The sequence below is a fragment of the Phyllobates terribilis genome, unplaced genomic scaffold, assembly GCF_046119375.1.
Source record: "Phyllobates terribilis strain yellow unplaced genomic scaffold, ASM4611937v1 Scaffold_7__3_contigs__length_470593459, whole genome shotgun sequence".
Classification (NCBI taxonomy): Eukaryota; Metazoa; Chordata; class Amphibia; order Anura; family Dendrobatidae; genus Phyllobates; species Phyllobates terribilis.
Window position 1 is genome coordinate 31317023 of NW_027362767.1, and position 25843 is coordinate 31342865.

General features: G+C 51.1%; 1 protein-coding gene and 1 pseudogene across 3 annotated transcripts in view; both read left to right on the top strand.

Annotated features, from left to right (window-relative positions):
- Positions 1-587: 587 nt before the first annotated feature.
- Positions 588-25843, top strand: part of MIA2 (MIA SH3 domain ER export factor 2) — a 71752-nt gene continuing 46496 nt past the window's right edge. For all 3 annotated transcript variants that reach the window (XM_073638352.1, XM_073638354.1, XM_073638353.1), the window contains exons 1-5: positions 588-829; positions 16144-16277; positions 16863-16949; positions 17732-17846; positions 19364-19966. In XM_073638352.1, the coding sequence (XP_073494453.1) occupies positions 709-829; positions 16144-16277; positions 16863-16949; positions 17732-17846; positions 19364-19966 (1060 nt within the window). In that variant the 5' untranslated portion in view covers positions 588-708. The remainder of the gene's footprint in view (positions 830-16143; positions 16278-16862; positions 16950-17731; positions 17847-19363; positions 19967-25843) is intronic.
- On the top strand, positions 20030-21605 carry LOC141153352 (uncharacterized; annotated as a pseudogene).

A 25843-nucleotide genomic window follows, 5' to 3' on the forward strand; every position in this document is an offset into this window, starting at 1 on the left:
TTGATCTGTCCCCCGGAAATGGGGTGAGTGTGGTGCATGCAGCTAACTGAGCTCAGTTCCACACTCCATCCTTACCCGGGAGTGGAATACCACACCTCTGGTTCGAGGTGCAATACCCCTGTAGCAGCCGAGTCCTCGGGGTGCTACAACTGCACCAGCAGAATATGGAGGATATATGTCGAGAGCATTATACTATATGAAGGACAATGGGTCACATACTTTCACCGATCACCGACATGTGATATTGGAGCATTTTCCTCCTTTATAGAATGACACAAAGTCTAATATTTCTGACTCATTTCTTTGATTTGGTTCTTTCTCTACTTTCATGACTCGTGTGTGAACCTGAAGAAGTTTTAGGTCAAATTTATGCAGAAAAATGGAAAATTCTGAAAGGTTCACAAACTTTCACTCGTATATTATTATTATTTTAGTTTGCATAGTGAAGGCTTCTTGGTGCTGGAAGAGAGTTTTTCCTGATCTCACACCCCGTGTCGGTCTCAGCGCCTCGACTACATGATTTGCCGCCATGTCCATGGAGACGGACAGGAATCTGCCGGGATGATTGGCGGCTGCCAGGGACAAGATTCACAGAGATTTAGTTAATTATTAACCGGCTGCAGCAGTTCAGGCCTCAGGGAAATGACCGGGAGTGAAGCAGATCCAGGCGTCATCCCTGATGCACAGATTTCCCCATAAGAAGCAGTTATGGCAGAGATGAAGGTCTCAGGGGTGCTGGTGACCCTGGTGGTCCTATTATACACCACACAGGTTCATATGCAGAAGATTCTGTCTGAGAGGAAGAAATGTGGGGACCCCAACTGTGAAAGTAAGTGCACCCTACGACAAATGCTTCTGTGTTGTATTTCCCATGGTGAAGGGTTTGATTCGGTGACGGTTCCAATATGTTTCCAGTGTCAGAACCTCTGGAGATATGTACATTGATATGAGGACAATTGTGACCCAGGAGATGTCTGCAGGAGACGCTCGGCCCGTACACCGCTAATCTTATGTCACAGTACATTGTGTATTGCATATATAAGTGCGCCCTGTGGATAGTTCTATATAATGTTTGTGGTTTTGTGTAATTGGGATAGAAAGAAAGCAGTGAGTTACGACACCGAGGAGACGAAGGTCACCAGTGTTTATGGCTGGTTAGAGATAATGAAAGCAGGGGAAGAGTAAGCTGAAGTCTACAATGATTAGATACAGCTTACACCCCATACCAAGCCCCGTCTTATAATGCTATGCTGTACCCCATTACACCCCTCTACACTCCACTGGATACTCCTTATGCTCCTACATACTCCTTCCAAACTCCTCCATTTGCCTCCATTCTCTTCCATGCTCCTACATTCTCCTCCATTCTCATCCATACTTCTCCATGCTCCTCCATGCTCCTCCATTCTCCACCATGCTCCTCCATTCTCCACCATACTCCTTCATTCTCCTCCATTCTCCACCATACTTCTTCATTCTCCTCCATTCTCCACTATACTCCTCCCATGCTCCTCCATACTACTCCATTTTCCTCCATTTGCCTCCATGTTCCTACATGCTCCTTCATTTTCCACCATACTCCTTCATTCTCCTCCATGCTCCTCCATTCTCCACCATGCTCCTCCATTCTCCACCATACTCCTTCATTCTCCTCCATTCTCCACCATACTTCTTCATTCTCCTCCATTCTCCACTATACTCCTCCCATGCTCCTCCATACTACTCCATTTTCCTCCATTTGCCTCCATGTTCCTACATGCTCCTTCATTTTCCACCATACTCCTTCATTCTCCTCCATGCTCCTTGTAGCGTCGGCGTCCCTGCCTCCTGCTAGGCAGGGACGCTGTTCCCCTCACCTCTCGGCTCCGTGCCCGGCGTCTTCCTCCCGCTCTGCTGGCAGCGTGCGCTGCTTCTCGGCCACTGTGCTTAGGGCGCGCACGCGCGCGCTCCCCCTCTCTTAAAGGGGCCACGCGCGCCGTCCTAAGGAGTCCCCGGCCAATGGCCGGAGGACCGCACCATATCTAAGGCACCTCCTCCAAAATGGAGGTGCCCGAGCAATGTTGTTGCATAGCCTATCACTCTGCTTCAGCCCTCAGGTCCCGTTACCAGATACCTGCCAGTTACCTGCCAGATTCCTGCTTGATACCTGCCTGATACTTGTCTATCTACTTGCATTCCTGCGGTCCAACAGTCTGCCTACCAGCCCTGCCAGTCTGTCTATGGATCTGATTGCCCGCTCACCTGGGAGCGCTCATCTGCTACCTGCCTGCTAGCCTACCTGGAGGCTCTGCCGTCACGTGCTGTGACCACCTGCCTGTCCAGAGACTCTTACCCGCTCACCTGGGAGCGTCCGCCTGCTACCTACCTGCTAGCCTACCTGGAGGCTCTGCCGTCACGTGTTGTGACCACCTGCCTGTCCAGAGACTCTTACCCGCTCACCTGGGAGCGTCCGCCTGCTACCTGCCCCCTAGCCTACCTGGAGGCTTAGCCATCACTTGCTGTGACCACCTGCCTGTCCAGAGACTCTTGCCCGCTCACCTGGGAGCGTCCACCTGCTACCCGCCTGCTAGCCTATCTGGAGGCTTAGCTGTCACTTGCCGTGACCACCCGCCTGTCAAGAGACTGTCCCCGTCACTTGCCGTGACCTTCTGCCCTTCTACCCAGAGACTGTCCCCGTCACTTGCCGTGACCTCCTGCCCTTCTACCCAGAGACTGTCCCCGTCACTTGCCGTGACCTCCTGCCCTTCTACCCAGAGACTGTCCCCGTCACTTGCCGTGACTACCTGCCCTCCTACCCTGGGAGCCACCCGCTTCCTTACAAGGACTGCCCCTTTGTATCGTTGCTCAGAGGTTCCACCTCCCAGACCCGTTACACTCCTTCATTCTCCTCCATGCTTTTCCATTCTCATCCACACTTCTGCATGCTCCACCATGCTCCTCCATTCTCCACCATTCTCCACCATACTCCTCCCATCCTCCTCCATTCTCCACCATACTCCTCCCATGCTCCTCTATACTACTCCATTCTCCTTCATTTGCTTCCATTCTCCTCCATGCTCTTCCATTCTCCTCCATGCTTCTCCATTCTCCACCATGCTCCTTCATTATCCTCCATGCTCCTTCATTATCCTCCATGCTCCTTCATTCTCCTCCATGCTCCTTCATTCTCCACCATACTCCTTCATTCTCCTCCATTCTCCACCATTATCCACCATACTCCTCCCATCCTCCTCCATTCTCCACCATACTCTTCCCATGCTCCTCTATACTACTCCATTCTCCTCCATTTGCTTCCATACTACTCCATGCTCTTCCATTCTCCTCCATGCTTCTCCATTCTCCACCATGCTCCTTCATTATCCTCCATGCTCCTTCATTATCCTCCATGCTCCTTCATTCTCCTCCATGCTTCTCCATTCTCCACCATGCTCCTTCATTATCCTCCATGCTCCTTCATTCTCCTCCATGCTCCTTCATTCTCCTCCATTCTCTTCCATTCTCCTCCATGCTTCTCCATTCTCCACCATGCTCCTTCATTCTTCTCCATGCTCCTTCATTCTCCTCCATGCTCCTCCATTCTCCACCATTCTCCTTCATTCTCCTCCATTCTCCACCATTCTCCACCATAGTCCTCCCATCCTCCTCCATTCTCCACCATACTCCTCCCATGCTCCTCTATACTACTCCATTCTCCTCCATTTGCTTCCATACTCCTCCATGCTCTTCCATTCTCCTCCATGCTTCTCCATTCTCCACCATGCTCCTTCATTATCCTCCATGCTCCTTCATTATCCTCCATGCTCCTTCATTCTCCTCCATGCTTCTCCATTCTCCACCATACTCCTTCATTCTCCTCCATTCTCCACCATACTCCACCATACTCCTCCCATGCTCCTTCATACTACTCCATTTGCCTCCATAGTCCTCCATACTCCTCCATGCTCTTCAATTCTCCTCTATGCTCCTCCATTTGCCTCCATACCACTTCATACTTCTGCATGCTCCTCCAAACTCCTCCATATCTCTCCATGCCTCTCCATAACCCTCCATACTCATGCATGCTCCTCCATTCGCCTCCATGTGCCTCCATTCTCCTCCATACTCCTTCATACTTCTGCATGCTTCTCCGTGCCCCTCCATATCTCTCCGTGCCCCTCCAAATCTCTCCATGCCCCTCCATACTCCTGTATGCTCTTCCATTTTCCTCCATACTCCTGCGTGCTCCTTCATACCCCTCCATACTCCTTATAGCCAACCAACTTTTACCTGGATGGTGCAGGTTAGGATGGACTTAATGAGGCAGTGGGAGGTTACAGAGCAGATTGTTGTACAAGTCCTAATAATACCCCATGGAGACTTCTCTGTACATCACCACCCAGATAAAACGCCTCTAGTCCCAGAAGCAGCCGCCCAACACCGGGGTCCAGGGTCGTCTTAATTGAGGCTCGGCATCGCTCTGGGGGTTCATTGCTAGTACTTTACAATACATTTTTTGTCCTTGCTGCAATGGGAATCTCTCCATGCAGTGACCTTGTGACCTCTTTGCTTTTCTTTTTTCCTCCTCGGTCCTCACCTTCTGGGAGCTATAACCTGTTTATATTTCAGTCACTAGAGCTGCATCAAGGCTTGATTGTTTCCATTACTTTTTTCCCGTAGTTTTTATTATTACCATTTTGGAGGTGATTTACTTTTTCTTTTTTTTGTTGGTGTACACAGTATGGGATAAATATTCTGATATTTTATTAGTATCACGTATGTTAAACATCTTCATACATTTATATATTTTTATTTATTTTATTTTACATTTTTTGGTCCCCCTAGTGGACTTGATCCTTTGATCACTTGTAGAATACACAATACTGTAATCTTTCAGCGTATTGTACAATTATCTATCAGACACAGGAGCCTCCAGTTTTGGGGGTTGGGATGGGCAATGACATCAGAAGGGACACCGGCCCTTATTTGTAGCCTATTAAATGCCACTATCATAAATGACATCCAAGAGATTAAACTACTGGGATCGGAGCAGCTCTGATCGCAACTTTGGTCGCAGCTCTGATCCAGCTCTGATCCAGCTCTGGTCGCAGCTCTGATGGCAGCTCTGGTCGCAGCTCTGATCGCAACTTTGGTCGCAGCTCTGATCCAGCTCTGATCGCAGCTCTGGTCGCAGCTCTGGCCGCAGCTCTGATTGCAGCTCTGATGGCAGCTTTGGTTGCAGCTCTGATCGCAGCTCTGATCGCAGCTCTGATGGCAGCTTTGGTCGCAGCTCTGATCGCAGCTCTGGTCGCAGCTCTGATGGCAGCTTTGGTCGCAGCTCTGATCGTAGCTTTGGTCGCAGCTCTGATCGCAGCTCTGGTCGCAGCTCTGGCCGCAGCTCTGATTGCAGCTCTGATGGCAGCTTTGGTCGCAGCTCTGATCGCAGCTCTGATCGCAGCTCTGATGGCAGCTCTGGTCGCAGCTCTGATCGCAGCTCTGGTCGCAGCTCTGATGGCAGCTTTGGTCGCAGCTCTGATCGTAGCTTTGGTCGCAGCTCTGATCGCAGCTCTGGTCGCAGCTCTGGCCGCAGCTCTGATTGCAGCTCTGATGGCAGCTTTGGTCGCAGCTCTGATCACAGCTTTGGTCGCAGCTCTGATTGCAGCTCTGGTCGCAGCTTTGGTCGCAGCTCTGATCGCAGCTCTGATCCAGCTCTGGCCACAGCTCTGGTCGCAGCTCTGATGGCAGCTTTGGTCGCAGCTCTGATCGCAGCTCTGATGGCAGCTTTGGTCGCAGCTCTGATCGCAGCTCTGATCGTAGCTCTGGCCACAGCTCTGATCGCAGCTCTGATCGTAGCTCTGGCCACAGCTCTGATCGCAGCTCTGGTCGCAGCTCTGATCGCAGCTCTGATCGTAGCTCTGATGGCAGCTTTGGTCGCAGCTCTGATGGCAGCTTTGGTCGCAGCTCTGATGGCAGCTCTGGTCGCAGCTCTGATCGCAGCTCTGATCGCAGCTCTGATCGCAGCTCTGATCGCAGCTCTGGTCGCAGCTCTGATCGCAGCTCTGATCACAGCTCTGATCACAGCTCTGATGGCAGCTCTGATCGCAGCTCTGATCGCAGCTCTGATGGCAGCTTTGGTCGCAGCTCTGATGGCAGCTCTGGTCGCAGCTCTGATGGCAGCTTTGGTCGCAGCTCTGATCGTAGCTTTGGTCGCAGCTCTGGTCGCAGCTCTGGTCGCAGCTCTGATTGCAGCTCTGATGGCAGCTTTGGTCGCAGCTCTGATCACAGCTTTGGTCGCAGCTCTGATCGCAGCTCTGATCCAGCTCTGGCCACAGCTCTGGTCGCAGCTCTGATGGCAGCTTTGGTCGCAGCTCTGATGGCAGCTTTGGTCGCAGCTTTGGTCGCAGCTCTGGTCGCAGCTCTGATGGCAGCTTTGGTCGCAGCTCTGATCGCAGCTCTGGTCGCAGCTCTGATCCAGCTCTGGCCACAGCTTTGGTCGCAGCTCTGGTCACAGCTCTGGTCACAGCTCAGGTCGCAGCTCTGGTCGCAGCTCTGATCGCAGCTCTGGTCGCAGCTCTGATCCAGCTCTGGCCACAGCTCTGGTCGCAGCTCTGATGGCAGCTTTGGTCGCAGCTTTGGTCGCAGCTTTGGTCGCAGCTTTGGTCGCAGCTCTGGTCGCAGCTCTGATCCAGCTCTGGCCACAGCTCTGGTCGCAGCTCTGATGGCTGCTTTGGTCGCAGCTTTGGTCGCAGCTCTGATGGCAGCTCTGGTCGCAGCTCTGATCGCAGCTCTGATCGCAGCTCTGATGGCAGCTTTGGTCGCAGCTCTGATCGCAGCTCTGATCGCAGCTCTGATCGCAGCTCTGATCGTAGCTTTGGTCGCAGCTCTGGTCGCAGCTCTGATCGCAGCTCTGGTCGCAGCTCTGATGGCAGCTTTGGTCGCAGCTCTGATCGTAGCTTTGGTCGCAGCTCTGGTCGCAGCTCTGGTCGCAGCTTTGGTCGCAGCTCTGGTCGCAGCTCTGATCCAGCTCTGGTCGCAGCTCTGATGGCAGCTTTGGTCGCAGCTCTGATCGTAGCTTTGGTCGCAGCTCTGGTCGCAGCTCTGGTCGCAGCTCTGGTCGCAGCTCTGGCCACAGCTCTGGTCGCAGCTCTGATGGCAGCTTTGGTCGCAGCTCTGATCGCAGCTCTGATGGCAGCTTTGGTCGCAGCTCTGATCGCAGCTCTGATTGTGACGCGCCCCCTGGGACATATTCCTTTTTGAGGGGAATACCCGGCACCGGATCAGATGGGGGGGTTGTAGTCTCCGAGCGGCTGTGACCCGGTCCCGTGCCCAGGGCGTCAAGCTCTTTGTGATGTGGCAGTTCTACAGATGTTACTAAAGTTCTTTTGTGTCGACTACGCCACCCGTTGTGATGCGGTCACTGTGGCCGCCGCTGCAGCAGGGTCCGCTGAGGCTGATGGTGGGTGCGCAGCTTGGTGGGATAACCCCCAACGGGAGGGGTATAGCCTCAGAGGGGACAGGCGCAGAGGATGGGGGTTGTGGTGGTGAAGTGCAGACGGCAGTGAAGACAGAGTCGGGTTGTGCAGTTAAGGGTGTTTACTTACTGCAGGTGTTGTACTGGTCACTCCAGCTGCTAGTGACCACCCGAGCCGTGCTGCGTCCACCAGGTCCTGGATCCAGCCAACCCCCAAACAAGTCCGGAGCGTGGCCCTGAGCTCTCCCTCTGTCCTTTCTTCAGCCGTCCCCACCAGTGATCCACCTAGGTCCAGCTCCCTCGGGCCTTCTGTTGGGACACCCTTGGCCCTGGGTTCCCTGACCCTTCATGTGGTGTGCCTTCGGGGTGAATGTGGTGGGTGACCGTGGCAGACACTGCCCACGGTCTCCGGTCTCTGGCTGGGGATTGTTTTTACCCCCACCAGTTTGGGTTCCGGTACCCTTTTGCTGACTCCTCACCCGGTGCTCTGATTTGGGTTCTTGGGTCCCTTCTCTTCTGTGCTCTGGGTCTTTCTCTTTTCTCCTCTCTCACTCTGGGTCTTGGTCTTTCTTCTCTCCTCTCCTGACTTGTTCTCTGCAGCTGATCCTTTCTGCATCTGACTCTCTGCGTCTGACCCTGATTCTAGTTGGTGCCCACCTTATATATCCCTCTATGTGTGAGCTCAGGTGACCAGCACCCAATGAGCTCCTAACTTTACCCAGGCTGCTCCCCCTATCTGCCCCTACACTACATGGGATGTTCCACCCCCCTCCCACTCCAGCCAGGAACAGACTCGGTCGTACCTGCACATTTCTAAGTGGGAGTACCGTCGGCCTGTTCCCCGGAAATGGGATGTATGTAGTGCATGCAGCCTACCGAGCTCAGTCCCACACTCCTTCCTTACCCGGGAGTGGAATATCACACCTCTGGGTTGAGGTGCAATACCCCTGTAGCAGCCGAATCCTCAGGGTGCTACATTCCCCCCTGGTAAACCACAGCACGTCCTCGGGCTGTAAGACATAAATAACACCAAAAACATACAAAATTTTCATATAAACATAATAAACATATAAAACACTATATAAATAACATATCTTAGCAGATAAAACTTTCTCGTCGTCTCTTGTTTCAGGTTCCTCCTCCGGACACTGTGCAACGTGTGTCCGGGAAAAGTGCGACAGTCTCTTAGAAAAACAGGTTTTCTATAAAACCGGTAGGGGGCGCTTTAGGAAGCGCAACTATATACAGGGAAGTTGGCCGCTCTCAGTCCTCGGCCAGGTAAGGAGGGAAAGGGAATGGCTGCTCACAGTCCTCAGCCTGTAGGATGAAGGGGTTAACGGGTAAACAGTTCACTGGTCCCAACGGGGACTATTTTAGCAGCAACGGTTCACTGTGCCCCGACAGGCAACTATATACAGTCTCTACTCCCGTCCTCAACGACGGCTCCCTCCTGCTTTCTCTTGGCGATACGGTGTTGCTTCAGACCCGTCCGGGTCCTCTGGCTCCTCCTCCCCGTACCGCAACTCCTCCTCCGTCAAGCGGTGTACGTGGAGGGCGTAAGGTCCTTTGGCACACTTGTGCCGGGTGAAGGTGACCTCGTCTCCGACGTAGAGGTCACGGCCTTTGTGACCTTCCGGCAGGTGGGACTCGACGTCTCTGCGGGTCACAAAAACGTCACCGCGGTTGTTACGGTCCCGAATAAAGCCCCACCCATGCTGCGGGTTGAACTTTATCACCGTCCCGATGGTGCGGGGACAGTGCGCTGCACGGGGGTTCCTCCTAGTCCGGCTCTTCTGCTCCACGCTCCGGATTTGGGCCTGTTGTTCTCTGACCCGCCTCTCCTCCCGTTCTCTCGCAAACTCTGCTAGCTGCTGACGACAACACTCAGTACTCTCAGCGGCGACTGCCCGAGTTTCTCCGGTGAACCCCATCAAATCTTCTCCCGTGGGGTCCCACTCGAATTGGGCTTCTTCTAAAGGAGGCGAGACCCGAGTCACGGGCTTCGGAGCCGGGATCAGGGGCTCATCCAGGGGTCTTAGTCTTTGTTGCCGCTCCAGCTCAGGGTATCCTTCGGGCCAGATGAAGGGCCGCCCGTCCGGCCATGTGAGCTGGCTGAAGAGGTCCTCCCCCAGGTGTGGCACCCTTGGTATTACGGGCGCGGGCGCGGTGGTGGTGGCGCCCGGGTTGCCCAGGCCTTGCGGCCAGGCCTGGGGCACCTGGAAGGTGAAGGGCACCGTTAGGACGGCGGCGCCCTGGGCCACCTGGCCTTGCGGCCAGGCCGGAGGCTCCGCGGAGGTAGGGGGCGCTGTTGGTGATGCGGCGCCCGGGGGTACTAGGCCTTGCGACCAGGCTGGTGGTAATTCCTGCTTTGTCACGCTCCGGGTCGAGGCGCGTGACGTCACAGGGGTCGCTGCGGCGGCTTCCGGTCGGGGCCTAGTCCATGGCGGTGACATGGCGGCTACGGGCACAGCAGGGGGACTTTCGGGCTCTGCGACGGGGAGCTGGGGCAGGTAAGCGGTGTCACGGCTTGGGGTATAGGCGTCCCCTTTACCTGCCTCCATGCGTTCGGCTCCCTTCTCGGCGCCGTCTCCGGCCTTGGGTCCTCCCGCGCCATCCTCAGAGGCGGTCTGCTTCCTCTTCCAGGGTAGCGTGCTCCGTTGACTGGTCTCTGCTTGCTGGGTCATCTCCCGGCTCCACTCCGCCAGTATCTCGCGCTGTACCCGGGCCATCCTCCTTGCGAGGCCCTCCAGGGCAGTTTGTGCACACTCCCGGTCTCGGGGGAGCTGCGCTAAGATCTCCGCTAGACCTAGCGGGGTTGTGGACTCTAGCAGGCTCCTGACCATCGGGTCGGTGCTGCTCTGCTCTGCTTCCGGCAGGCTCCTGGCCAGCGGGCCGGTGCTGCTCTGCCCTCCTTCCTCGGTCTCTAGCAGACTCCTGGCCAGCGGGCCGGTGCTGTTCTGCTTTCTCTCCATCTCCGGGTGAGCTCCTTCGCTACTCCTCGTTAGACCTCTTGCCTCCGGGTGCGCTCGCTCCAGACTGCTCCAAGCGACACCCATCTTTTCTCTTCTCTTTCGTCTCCTCCCACTTCGAGGGCGGTCCCGGGGCAACTCGGTGACTGTCAGCTCCAGGGGTAGTTCTTTCACGCTGACAGACACCTCCAGCATCACAGTCTCTGTTGGTGGGGGCGGTTTCCACTTTTGGCGCCATTTTCTGTCCTGGCCCACGATGGGAGGTGGCCTCCTGCCCTCCTTTGGCACGCCCATAATGGCGTCCGCTGCTCTTCCAAGGCGGGAAATCTGCGGTTTTGGCGGGAAGCGTCGCCCAGTGGCGGGAAACTCTGCAGATGGCGGGAACAAGTTAGAAATGGCGGACAATCGGCGGGAAACGACTGGTGATGGAGTCCGATGGCGTGGACCCTCCGGAACCGGCGGGAGACTTCTTTCTGAGGTAAACTTGCACTTTTCTTCAGGCACGCAGTACCCGGGTGTTGCGGGCACGTAATCCTGCCGACTACGCCAAAGTTGACGCGCCCCCTGGGACATATTCCTTTTTGAGGGGAATACCCGGCACCGGATCAGATGGGGGGGTTGTAGTCTCCGAGCGGCTGTGACCCGGTCCCGTGCCCAGGGCGTCAAGCTCTTTGTGATGTGGCAGTTCTACAGATGTTACTAAAGTTCTTTTGTGTCGACTACGCCACCCGTTGTGATGCGGTCACTGTGGCCGCTGCTGCAGCAGGGTCCGCTGAGGCTGATGGTGGGTGCGCAGCTTGGTGGGATAACCCCCAACGGGAGGGGTATAGCCTCAGAGGGGACAGGCGCAGAGGATGGGGGTTGTGGTGGTGAAGTGCAGACGGCAGTGAAGACAGAGTCGGGTTGTGCAGTTAAGGGTGTTTACTTACTGCAGGTGTTGTACTGGTCACTCCAGCTGCTAGTGACCACCCGAGCCGTGCTGCGTCCACCAGGTCCTGGATCCAGCCAACCCCCAAACAAGTCCGGAGCGTGGCCCTGAGCTCTCCCTCTGTCCTTTCTTCAGCCGTCCCCACCAGTGATCCACCTAGGTCCAGCTCCCTCGGGCCTTCTGTTGGGACACCCTTGGCCCTGGGTTCCCTGACCCTTCATGTGGTGTGCCTTCGGGGTGAATGTGGTGGGTGACCGTGGCAGACACTGCCCACGGTCTCCGGTCTCTGGCTGGGGATTGTTTTTACCCCCACCAGTTTGGGTTCCGGTACCCTTTTGCTGACTCCTCACCCGGTGCTCTGATTTGGGTTCTTGGGTCCCTTCTCTTCTGTGCTCTGGGTCTTTCTCTTTTCTCCTCTCTCACTCTGGGTCTTGGTCTTTCTTCTCTCCTCTCCTGACTTGTTCTCTGCAGCTGATCCTTTCTGCATCTGACTCTCTGCGTCTGACCCTGATTCTAGTTGGTGCCCACCTTATATATCCCTCTATGTGTGAGCTCAGGTGACCAGCACCCAATGAGCTCCTAACTTTACCCAGGCTGCTCCCCCTATCTGCCCCTACACTACATGGGATGTACCACCCCCCTCCCACTCCAGCCAGGAACAGACTCGGTCGTACCTGCACATTTCTAAGTGGGAGTACCGTCGGCCTGTTCCTCGGAAATGGGATGTATGTAGTGCATGCAGCCTACCGAGCTCAGTCCCACACTCCTTCCTTACCCGGGAGTGGAATATCACACCTCTGGGTTGAGGTGCAATACCCCTGTAGCAGCCGAATCCTCAGGGTGCTACAATTGCAGCTCTGATGGCTGCTTTGGTCGCAGCTTTGGTCGCAGCTCTGATTGCAGCTCTGGTCGCAGCTTTGGTCGCAGCTCTGGTCGCAGCTCTGATGGCAGCTTTGGTCGCAGCTCTGATCGCAGCTCTGATCGCAGCTCTGATCGCAGCTCTGATCGCAGCTCTGGTCGCAGCTCTGATCGTAGCTCTGGTCGCAGCTCTGATCCAGCTCTGGCCACAGCTCTGGTCGCAGCTCTGATGGCAGCTTTGGTCGCAGCTCTGATCGCAGCTCTGATCGTAGCTCTGATCGTAGCTTTGGTCGCAGCTCTGATCGCAGCTCTGATCGCAGCTCTGGTCGCAGCTCTGGTCGCAGCTCTGGCCGCAGCTCTGATTGCAGCTCTGATGGCAGCTTTGGTCGCAGCTCTGATCACAGCTTTGGTCGCAGCTCTGATTGCAGCTCTGGTCGCAGCTTTGGTCGCAGCTCTGATCGCAGCTCTGATCCAGCTCTGGCCACAGCTCTGGTCGCAGCTCTGATGGCAGCTTTGGTCGCAGCTCTGATCGCAGCTCTGATGGCAGCTTTGGTCGCAGCTCTGATCGCAGCTCTGATTGCAGCTCTGATGGCTGCTTTGGTCGCAGCTTTGGTCGCAGCTCTGATCACAGCTTTGGTCGCAGCTCTGATTGCAGCTCTGGTCGCAGCTCTGGTCGCAGCTCTGATCACAGCTCTGGTCGCAGCTCTGATGGCAGCTCTGGTCGCAGCTCTGATCGCAGCTCTGATCGCAGCTCTGATCGTAGCTTTGGTCGCAGCTCTGATCGCAGCTCTGGTCGCAGCTCTGGTCGCAGCTCTGATCCAGCTCTGGCCACAGCTCTGGTCGCAGCTCTGATGGCAGCTTTGGTCGCAGCTCTGATCGCAGCTCTGATGGCAGCTTTGGTCGCAGCTTTGGTCGCAGCTCTGGTCGCAGCTCTGATGGCAGCTTTGGTCGCAGCTCTGATCGCAGCTCTGGTCGCAGCTCTGATCCAGCTCTGGCCACAGCTTTGGTCGCAGCTCTGGTCACAGCTCTGGTCACAGCTCAGGTCGCAGCTCTGGTCGCAGCTCTGATCGCAGCTCTGGTCGCAGCTCTGATGGCAGCTTTGGTCGCAGCTCTGGTCGCAGCTTTGGTCGCAGCTTTGGTCGCAGCTCTGGTCGCAGCTCTGATCCAGCTCTGGCCACAGCTCTGGTCGCAGCTCTGATGGCTGCTTTGGTCGCAGCTCTGATGGCAGCTTTGGTCGCAGCTCTGATCGCAGCTCTGATCGCAGCTCTGATGGCTGCTTTGGTCGCAGCTTTGGTCGCAGCTCTGATGGCAGCTTTGGTCGCAGCTCTGATCGCAGCTCTGATCGCAGCTCTGATGGCAGCTCTGGTCGCAGCTCTGATCGCAGCTCTGGTCGCAGCTCTGATGGCAGCTTTGGTCGCAGCTCTGATCGTAGCTTTGGTCGCAGCTCTGATCGCAGCTCTGGTCGCAGCTCTGGCCGCAGCTCTGATTGCAGCTCTGATGGCAGCTTTGGTCGCAGCTCTGATCACAGCTTTGGTCGCAGCTCTGATTGCAGCTCTGGTCGCAGCTTTGGTCGCAGCTCTGATCCAGCTCTGGCCACAGCTCTGGTCGCAGCTCTGATGGCAGCTTTGGTCGCAGCTCTGATCGCAGCTCTGATGGCAGCTTTGGTCGCAGCTCTGATTGCAGCTCTGATGGCTGCTTTGGTCGCAGCTTTGGTCGCAGCTCTGATCACAGCTTTGGTCGCAGCTCTGATTGCAGCTCTGGTCGCAGCTTTGGTCGCAGCTCTGGTCACAGCTCTGATCCAGCTCTGGCCACAGCTCTGGTCGCAGCTCTGATGGCAGCTTTGGTCGCAGCTTTGGTCGCAGCTCTGGTCGCAGCTCTGATCCAGCTCTGGCCACAGCTCTGGTCGCAGCTCTGATGGCAGCTTTGGTCGCAGCTCTGATCGCAGCTCTGATGGCAGCTTTGGTCGCAGCTCTGATTGCAGCTCTGATGGCTGCTTTGGTCGCAGCTTTGGTCGCAGCTCTGATCACAGCTTTGGTCGCAGCTCTGATTGCAGCTCTGGTCGCAGCTTTGGTCGCAGCTCTGGTCACAGCTCTGATCCAGCTCTGGCCACAGCTCTGGTCGCAGCTCTGATGGCAGCTTTGGTCGCAGCTTTGGTCGCAGCTCTGGTCGCAGCTCTGATCCAGCTCTGGCCACAGCTCTGGTCGCAGCTCTGATGGCAGCTTTGGTCGCAGCTTTGGTCGCAGCTCTGGTCGCAGCTCTGATCCAGCTCTGGCCACAGCTCTGGTCGCAGCTCTGATGGCAGCTTTGGTCGCAGCTCTGGTCGCAGCTCTGATGGCAGCTTTGGTCGCAGCTCTGGTCGCAGCTCTGATCCAGCTCTGGCCACAGCTCTGGTCGCAGCTCAGGTCGCAGCTGTTAGGTTGGCTGCCGGCTGTGTAACACAGCTCTTGAGCCCACGCCAAACATGTACGGTGAATGTCGCAAATAGAAACCTGGGCAGAGTGGACCCACCAGACGCCATGGGTCAGATTTGCCCGGATTTGCTGTCTTCAGGCACCGACCCTGCTCTGAGGTGATAATGAATGAATATTATAAATACATGAGATAAACATTTGGAGATAAGTCCAGTACCTGATATAATGGGATATGATGGAGTCTATGGATCCAGAGCTCTCCTGTCACATTGTATCACATACTCGTCCTTTCTCTTTGTTACATTGTATCGCGTATTCATTGTTTGCTTCTTGTTACATCGTGTCACATGGTCGACCTTTCTTTTTGTTACATTACATCACTTTCTCATAATTTCTCTTTGTTACATTGTATCACATTCTTGTCTATATTTAGTACATTGTTTCATATGCTCGACCTTTCTCTTTGTTACATTGTATCTTACGTTTGTCCTTTCCCCTTGCTATATTGTATCACATACTAATTATTGTTCTCTTTGTTACATTGTATCATATGCTCAGTTCTTGTGGCTTTTTTCACTCTTTGTTGCATTGTATCACTTTCTTCTAGTTTCTCTTTGTTACATTTTATCACATTATCGTAATTTCTCCTCGTAACACTGTGTCACATATTCATCGTTTCCTTCTTGTTACATCGTGTTACATGCTCGCCCTTTTTGTTACATTATATCACTCTATCAGAATTTCCTTTTGTTACATTGTATCACTTTCTCGTAGTTTCTCTTTGTTAAATTGCATCACATTCTCTGTATTTATTACATTGTATCATATGCTCACCCTTTCCCTTTGTTACATTCTATCACATTCTTATTGTTTATATTTTTTACATTGTAGCATATGTTCAGCCTTTCCCTTTGTTACATTGTAACATATGCTCGGTCTTCCCCTTTGTTACATTGTATCATATGCTCGATATTTCCCTTTGTTACATTGTATCATATGCTCAGGCTTTCCCTTTGTTACATTGTATCACTTTCTAATAGTTTCTCTACGTTACATTCTATCACATTCTTACTGTTTATTTTTATTACATTGTAGCATATGTTCAGCCTTTCCCTTTGTTACATTGTATCATATGCTCAGTGTCTCTCCCTTTGTTACATTGTATCACTTTCTAATAGTTTCTCTTTGTTACATTCTATCACATTCTTACTGTTTATATTTATTACATTGCATCATATGCTCAGTCTTTCCCTTTGTTACATTGCATCATATGCTCAGTCTTTCCCTTTGTTACATTGTATCACTTTCTAATAGTTTCTCTTTGTTACATTGTATTACATTCTTACTGTTTATATTTATTACATTGTATCATATGTTCGGCCTTTCCCTTTGCTACATTGTATCACATTCTCGGAGTTTCTCATTGTTACATTGTATCACATTCTCGTTATTTATATTTATTACATTGTATCACATGCTCGGTCTTTCCCTTTGCTACATTGTATCACATTCTCATATTTTCCCTTTAAGGTTTGATGATGCGAGTTTCAGCAAATCAAGATTATTCCGGACCCGACTGCAGATTCTTGACCTTTAAAACTGGAGATGAAATTAATGTTTATTATAAGCTGACCGGAAGGAGGGAAGACTTGTGGCAAGGAAGTGTAAGTCACCCATCGAGGTCCTGCCCACCACCGCCCCTAGACGTGGCTTCTATAGCTGGTGACAGGTGCCCAATGTTACTGATGTCTTTCCACATGTTCCTTTTATGGTCACCTTAGAAAGGGAAGTATCAGAAGGTTTTCCTTTGAGCTTCTTTAACTGTGTCCCTATGATAACACTTCCATCCCAATCAGGAAGAATTGGCACCATTGCAGCCAATCAGATAATAATTTGCATTTTGTGAGCACAAGGAGAAAAAAAAAGAATCCTGAAATCGGATGGGTTATGATGATGCGCAGAGTTCCTATGATAACAGTGAGCGGTTACAGCACAAAGCGGGACGTGTTGTCATCAGGACATAGGGAGAAAAGCTTTTTCCCCCACTGGATGACTGTAAATTCAATCAGCATAAAAAAAATATGTAGAAAATTATTTATTGTATAATAAAACATCATAGAATCTGGTATCTGCACATCCTTCCACCACCTGTGGTTCTCCAGCCACCGGGGAACTACAGGTCCCAGCATGCCGATGAGCCACATGTCGCCTGTTACTGCATTGCAATTTTTTTTTCTCATATTTTTCAGACAGGAAAAGCGTACGGCTTCTTTCCAAAGGATTCTGTTACTATTGAGGAGGTTTATCTGAGGGAGGAAATAGAGATCCCGGCGCAGGTAACAATATTTATGTCGTAACTTTGAAACTTTCTGACTCCATGAGGACGTCAGTGACTGCAGATTAACTGCATTTGTGTATTGGTGTCTTATGGAGTCTTAAAAGACTTCCTGTCTCATCAGCATTTTAATTCCCTAATGCTTTATACTGCAGCTCTGCTCCATTAAGGTGTATGTATAATCAGTCATTACATCTGAGTTGCATTGTCTTTTGGAGTCTGAGGAAGTCTGAAATCCACCTCCTGGCTTATTAGAGGCTCAGGATGCTTTTTTTTCCCTAAACTTTCATGCTTTACACTGCAGCTCTGCTTGGTGGAAAAGAAGGTTTTCTTAATATACTGTATATAGTGTAAACCTCCTTCCTGGATCTGACTTCTCCGCTTTGTTTAAGTCCCGTGTGGCACTGTTGTGTGTTCATTACATGGCACTATTCTGTATATTTGTACTCACTGTATGGTGGAATTATTGAAGTTGTGACACTACTATTTGGGCAGTATTATTCTCCATTTCTCTTCTTTGCAACAATCGGGAGTAGGGACTTAACAGGGATGTAAAGGATTATGAAAACATGGCTACCTTCTCCCAAACACAGCACCACCCCTGTCTACAGGTTGAGTCTGGTATTGCAACTCAGCTTCATTGAAGTTATTGGTGCAGAGCTGCAATACAAGACACAACCTGTGGACAGATGTGGCGCTGTTTTGGAAGAAAGCAGCCATGTTTTTCTTCTTAAAGGCTCTTAAATGAGGGTAAAGATAAAACCCTTCTTATTTTCTCCCCAGGAGATTGATTTTGTGTGTCTGGATGGAGGGGAATATGTTTTTGAGAATGAGGACAGCATTTTACATCATATCAACAGAAACAAAGAAGACCCCATAGACCAAACTATGCAGGAAGGTAAGAATACAGGAGGTAATGCAGGCCAATCCCAATGTATATAAAGATTTTCATCTTCATTTTAATATTAAAGGGGCTGTCTGAGATGAATAAAAGGGATCAGAAAACAAAATCCAGACCCTGTTTTGTAATCCTGGACTTCAATAAAAGCGACCCTGTCATCTCAGATAACTGTCCAGAATCAGCTTTCCTGTGTGTAAATAAGAAATAACACTATTTCTGGCCATTATATGACTTGTATCCTGCATTTATATCAATTTTCCCCTCTGCTGCCTTTATTTCTAATTTTCAGTTGTCTCTGAGCTGGTGGAGACGAGCAGTTATGTCTCCCATACACAGCACACACAGATATGATGATTCCAGATGTGCTGTTTCTATGTAGCACATATTCAGAAGCAGCAGTAGCATACAGAACAATATTCAGCAGTACTGAGAAGTGTAGCTGTGAATCCAGCACTAAGATGAGATAAAAACTTACTAAACTTACAAGAATGTAGCGGCATCATGGATGACATTGCAGTGTGGCTGTGAATCCAACTCTGGATTGAGAAAAAATGCTTATTAGAAAGCAGCAGTATGGTGGGTATTATACAGCATTATTGAGCAGTGCAGCTGTGAATCCAGCTGTGTTGTTAAATAAAACACTTACTAGAAAGCAGCAGTATAGGTCTGTGTTTCTCTCTCTCTTTCTGCTCCTTCCTCCTCATTTCCTCCATAGACCTCAATTAGCAGTTGTAATCTGATCACTCAGTGAGCTGGCACTCCCTTTTTTTTTTGAGCAAAGCAGTATTTCAGAGTGAATGATTAGTTCAGGAGGAAAGTGGAGGATAAGTGTTTCTTAAGTGGAGAAGCACTGATAACATGCATTACAAATTTTCTTATATTCGTTTTTAATATTCATGTATGCAAAGTTTAATGAGACGACAGCGGCCATTTAAAGGGAGTGTATAGGAATTTTGACCACTTTCTCATGTTAGTCTAGATTTCCTCACAAATAATCAGCATATAAAATCGCTGCTGGTGGACGAGCATGTGACCAGTCTACTCCAATTGTAACACGCCTTACAGGGGAAAGCTGATTTTCGATTGGAGGAAGCTGATGAATCGGACTGGTCACATGACCTCCCACCAGTGGCCGACCCCTTTAACTATAAACCACCTAAGTCACAATGCATGACACAACCTATGGGCAGGTGTGGTGCTGTTTTTGGAAGAAAGAGGCAATGTGTTTCTAAACATATACAACCCCTTTAAGTTAAAGGTGTTATTGCGCTAATAAGTGTCCATTTCCTTGAAAGCCCATTCGCGGGCATGAACATCCTGATGATCCAATACGATTGTCCCAACTCCGACAAATCATCATTACGTTTGTTACTAACAGAACACCAATTGATTTTGATAATGGCAATGCTATTTAAGCAATTTCCCCATAGAGTAACATTGGGCTGTCATGGTCAAATACTAAACAGATACTATTGATAATATCAAAAACTTAGCTACATTGTTTCATTCTACAGATGGACAATCTACCAAAGATGTCATCGTCCCGGAGTCACCAGAAGTTCAGGAGTCTTGGACTCCCTCCAGCATTGCTGGGTGGTTTGGTATGGGAAAAAAGAATGAAATGAAAAATGCTGAATCTAAAACCATGAACATGGAAATCATAAATGAAGAAGCTGAAGAAGCTCAGAAACAGCCGGAGGAAGATGCTCCTGAAAAGTCTGGCTGGCTCGGAGGAAGATTCAAAAAGTTTCTGCCCTTTGGAGAAAAAAAGGATGAACCAAAAGTCAAAGATGATGAGAACTTTAGAGGAGAACATTCCACCTCTAATGAACAGACTGACCAAGAGCAAACCAATATAAAGAAGGAGGCTGAAGAGTCAAAGCCAAAGTGGTTTCACTTCGGAATTAGGGATGTTTTAGGATTTGGGGCCAAAAGTGAGAAAAAAGAAGAATCAAACCTGAATGTGGTAGAAGCAGATAATGAGATGACTCCAGAGAATCAGAGTCACGATAGTAATCCAATGCCTGATCTATCGAAGACCTCAAGAATGGACCAAAGTGAGAAGACAAAGGACGTCCAAGTGGAATATATGACTGTAACCAACGTACCAGTTAAAGGTGGGTCTGATGAGTCTGCACAAAAGTCTAGATGTGAGTGTGAGGATAGATGTGATGTCTACGATGTGTAGAATATCTGACAAACAAACTATAAAAAGTTCCCAGAGTTACAAAAAAACAAGATTCTTCCACAAGTCAATGAACATCACAATGGTTCAAGCCCATTGTGTCAAATGTTCTAAAGTCAGGTAAGTCACAGTAAGGAGAAGGAGGAGGAATTTGGAGGGATTGGACACTCCACACAAACGTCACTACATAAATCTAGATTAGGAGTAGCGAGCAATGACTTACATAAATATCTTGATACATTGTCACAGGGAAGTGAACTAAATGGACTTGGTTCTGTTGTAGATGGAAACCCTCAGGGTGAATTCTGCCATCTTAGAGAAATGCATCAATCAGATGTTCATCCTGAGGAAGCGTTGACAGAGATCAGCAGCACTTTTCTAGAAGAAAAAGTTGAAGAAGAAAAGAAACAAGGACTTGAAGAAGAACATTTTACGAAGACCTTAGGGTCTAATCAAGCTGTTGATCCTGGAGAGCATGTAGCTAAGAATAAAGAAAATTCTGATATATTGTCACAAAGGATCAATGTCAGTGAAGTTGATTCCTTTGTGAATGACCAAGAGGAACATCGACCAAAGGTTTATGCTGATGAAGGAATGACAAAGAAGGATAACACCTTTCATGATGGAGAAGAACATGATGAGAAACCTGAACTTGAAGAAGCTGAACCTGTGCAGACGTCATGTTCTCGTCAAGATGATTCCAGAGACCGTACAGATACGAGTAATGAATATTCTGACTCATTGTCACAGGGGACTGATGACGGGCTCAAACACGGAGCAGGTTCGGTCATCATAGATGATCGCGGTAAGGCCGAAGTCATAAATCTTGAAGAGATGCATCAACCACAGATTTCTCTTGTAGATAAATGGACATTGGCAGGAGAAGGAGAATATGAAGAGTTTCCCAAGAGACTTAAGAAACCTTTAACCCAATGGAGACCCAGGAACAGGATGAAGTCCAAATTCCTGCAGAAGTTGCGTCTACCATGAGCGATACATGGAGTCTTGATGACCATTTCTTCCCATCATCTAAGAGATGAACCAGAGTCAACTGATGAAGAGAAAGTGAACACAAACCTAAAGTCAGGAAGGAAGGAGGTGGAAGAAACCTATGAAGAACATAAGACCATGGGATCCGAAAATAGAAAGCAAGCTGTGTGCACCACAAGACAGGATCAGGACTGCATGAGGGGTCTTACTGAAGATGTACAATCAGGACAAGATGGACATCAAGGTCTTACAGCCGGATCTATCTACATATTTACAGATAAGACCACCTTGGAAAAATTGAGAACCGTTACTGAGATGGAAACAGAATCTCAACTTGACACAGCAGAAAAAGGCACAAGGCTCAGGCCCGGAGAGGACAGAGAGGATGAGGAGAATGAGAGTGATACTCCTGAATCAAGAGAAGGTGATAAAGACGACGTCTTGTGGGATCTGTAATGGCGGCACGCCGCTTCTCAGAAACATCTACAAACATGAAATGGCAAAAACATTTATTATATGATTGACAGGAGAGGACGACTTCGGGTTTTGGATTTTTATTAGGGATTTTAGTGTTTTAGGGTAAAGCAATATTTCAGGGAGGATGGAGAAGTCTGTGTCCATGTGCGCCGTCCTGAAATCACTAACTTACAAATACTGTGTATATATCAGTGTTATTATAATGCTCCCCGCATGATCCCCAGCCGGAGTCAGTGAACCCATAATATGATCAGCTTGGATCTACCATCACACGCATCTCCACAACGAGCAGCAGATACTCCCTGAGCCATTGATCAGACAGGTTGGAGCTCCATGTCTCATCCTACTATTTCTCCAGATGAGCGGCACTGCGTTGTGTCCTGGGGACGCTTATCTCTACTCCCACCATAGAAATAATATGCAGGCACATGGTCACTATGCAGTGCAGGTACACGGTCACTATGCAGTGCAGGTACACGGTCACTATGCAGTGCAGGTACACGGTCACTATGCAGTGCAGGTACACGGTCACTATGCAGTGCAGGTACACGGTCACTATGCAGTGCAGGTACACGGTCACTATGCAGTGCAGGTACACGGTCACTATGCAGTGCAGGTACACGGTCACTATGCAGTGCAGGCACATGGTCACTATGCAGTGCAGGCACATGGTCACTAGGCAGTGCAGGTACAAGGTCACTATGCAGTGCAGGCACATGGTCACTATGCAGTGCAGGCACATGGTCACTAGGCAGTGCAGGCACATGGTCACTAGGCAGTGCAGGCACATGGTCACTAGGCAGTGCAGGCACATGGTCACTATGCAGTGCAGGCACATGGTCACTAGGCAGTGCAGGCACATGGTCACTAGGCAGTGCAGGCACACGGTCACTATGCAGTGCAGGCACACGGTCACTATGCAGTGCAGGCACATGGTCACTATGCAGTGCAGGCACATGGTCACTATGCAGTGCAGGTACACGGTCACTATGCAGTGCAGGCACATGGTCACTATGCAGTGCAGGCACATGGTCACTATGCAGTGCAGGCACATGGTCACTATGCAGTGCAGGCACATGGTCACTAGGCAGTGCAGGCACACGGTCACTATGCAGTGCAGGCACACGGTCACTATGCAGTGCAGGCACATGGTCACTATGCAGTGCAGGCACATGGTCACTATGCAGTGCAGGCACACGGTCACTATGCAGTGCAGGCACATGGTCACTAGGCAGTGCAGGCACATGGTCTCTATGCAGTGCAGGTACACGGTCACTATGCAGTGCAGGCACACGGTCACTATGCAGTGCAGGCACATGGTCACTAGGCAGTGCAGGTACACGGTCACTATGCAGTGCAGGCACACGGTCTCTATGCAGTGCAGGCACATGGTCACTATGCAGTGCAGGCACATGGTCACTATGCAGTGCAGGTACACGGTCACTATGCAGTGCAGGCACATGGTCACTATGCAGTGCAGGTACACGGTCACTATGCAGTGCAGGCACACGGTCACTATGCAGTGCAGGCACACGGTCACTATGCAGTGCAGGCACATGGTCACTATGCAGTGCAGGTACACGGTCACTATGCAGTGCAGGCACATGGTCTCTATGCAGTGCAGGCACATGGTCACTATGCAGTGCAGGCACATGGTCACTATGCAGTGCAGGTACACGGTCACTATGCAGTGCAGGCACATGGTCACTATGCAGTGCAGGTACACGGTCACTATGCAGTGCAGGCACATGGTCACTATGCAGTGCAGGTACACGGTCACTATGCAGTGCAGGCACATGGTCACTATGCAGTGTAGGTACACGGTCACTATGCAGTGCAGGCACATGGTCACTAGGCAGTGCAGGCGCATGGTCACTATGCAGTGCAGGCACATGGTCACTATACAGTGCAGGTACACGGTCACTATGCAGTGCAGGTACACGGTCACTATGCAGTGCAGGCACACGGTCACTATGCAGTGCAGGCACATGGTCACTATGCAGTGCAGGCACATGGTCACTATGCAGTACAGGCACATGGTCACTATGCAGTGCAGGCACATGGTCACTATGCAGTGCAGGTATATGGTCACTATGCAGTGCAGGCACATGGTCACTAGGCAGTGCAGGCACACGGTCACTATGCAGTGCAGGTATATGGTCACTATGCAGTGCAGGCACATGGTCACTAGGCAGTGCAGGCGCATGGTCACTATGCAGTGCAGGCACATGGTCTCTATGCAGTGCAGGCACATGGTCACTATGCAGTGCAGGCACATGGTCACTATGCAGTGCAGGCATATGGTCACTATGCAGTGCAGGTACACGGTCACTATGCAGTGCAGGTACACGGTCACTATGCAGTGCAGGCACATGGTCACTATGCAGTGCAGGTATATGGTCACTATGCAGTGCAGGTACACGGTCACTATGCAGTGCAGGTACACGGTCACTATGCAGTGCAGGTACACGGTCACTATGCAGTACAGGCACATGGTCACTATGCAGTGCAGGCACATGGTCACTCTGCAGTACAGGCACACGGTCATTATGCAGTGCAGGCACATGGTCACTCTGCAGTACAGGCACACGGTCATTATGCAGTGCAGGCACATGGTCACTCTGCAGTACAGGCACACGGTCATTATGCAGTGCAGGCACACGGTCACTATGCAGTGCAGGCACATGGTCACTATGCAGTGCAGGCACATGGTCACTATGCAGTGCAGGCACATGGTCACTCTGCAGTGCAGGTACACGGTCACTATGCAGTGCAGGCACACGGTCACTATGCAGTGCAGGCACATGGTCACTATGCAGTGCAGGCACATGGTCACTATGCAGTGCAGGTACACGGTCACTATGCAGTGCAGGCACATGGTCACTATGCAGTGCAGGCACATGGTCACTATGCAGTGCAGGCACATGGTCACTATGCAGTGCAGGCACATGGTCACCATGCAGTGCAGGTACACGGTCACTATGCAGTGCAGGCACATGGTCACTATGCAGTGCAGGCACATGGTCACTATGCAGTGCAGGTCCACGGTCACTATGCAGTGCAGGCACATGGTCACTATGCAGTGCAGGTACATGGTCACAATACAGTACAGGCACATGGTCAATATGCAGTGCAGGTACACGGTCACTATACAGTGCAGGCACATGGTCACTATGCAGTGCAGGTATATGGTCACTATGCAGTGCAGGTATATGGTCACTATACAGTACAGGCACATGGTCACTATGCAGTGCAGGTACATGGTCACTATACAGTACAGGCACATGGTCAGTATGCAGTGCAGGCACATGGTCAGTATGCAGTGCAGGCACATGGTCAGTATGCGGTGCAGGCACATGGTCACTATGCAGTGCAGGTACACGGTCACTATGCAGTGCAGGCACATGGTCACTATGCAGTGCAGGTGGTATATGGTCACTATGCAGTGCAGGCACCTGGTCACTATGCAGTGCAGGCACATGGTCACTATGCAGTGCAGGCACATGGTCACTGTGCAGTGCAGGTACACGGTCACTATGCAGTGCAGGTACACGGTCACTATGCAGTGCAGGTATATGGTCACTATGCAGTGCAGGCACATGGTCACTATGCAGTGCAGGTATATGGTCACTATGCAGTGCAGGCACATGGTCACTATGCAGTGCAGGTACACGGTCACTATGCAATGCAGGCACATGGTCACTATGCAGTGCAGGCACATGGTCACTATGCAGTGCAGGTACACGGTCACTATGCAGTGCAGGCACATGGTCACTAGGCAGTGCAGGTACACGGTCACTATACAGTACAGGCACATGGTCACTATGCAGTGCAGGTATATGGTCACTATGCAGTGCAGGCACCTGGTCACTATGCAGTGCAGGTACACAGTCACTATGCAGTGCAGGCACATGGTCACTAGGCAGTGCAGGCACATGGTCTCTATGCAGTGCAGGCACATGGTCACTATGCAGTGCAGGTACACGGTCACTATGCAGTGCAGGCACATGGTCACTCTGCAGTACAGGCACACGGTCATTATGCAGTGCAGGCACATGGTCACTCTGCAGTGCAGGTACACGGTCACTATGCAGTGCAGGCACATGGTCACTATGCAGTGCAGGCACATGGTCACTATGCAGTGCAGGCACATGGTCACTATGCAGTGCAGGTACACGGTCATTATGCAGTGCAGGCACATGGTCACTATGCAGTGCAGGCACATGGTCACTATGCAGTGCAGGCACATGGTCACTATGCAGTGCAGGTACACGGTCACTATGCAGTGCAGGCACATGGTCACTATGCAGTGCAGGTACATGGTCACTATGCAGTACAGGCA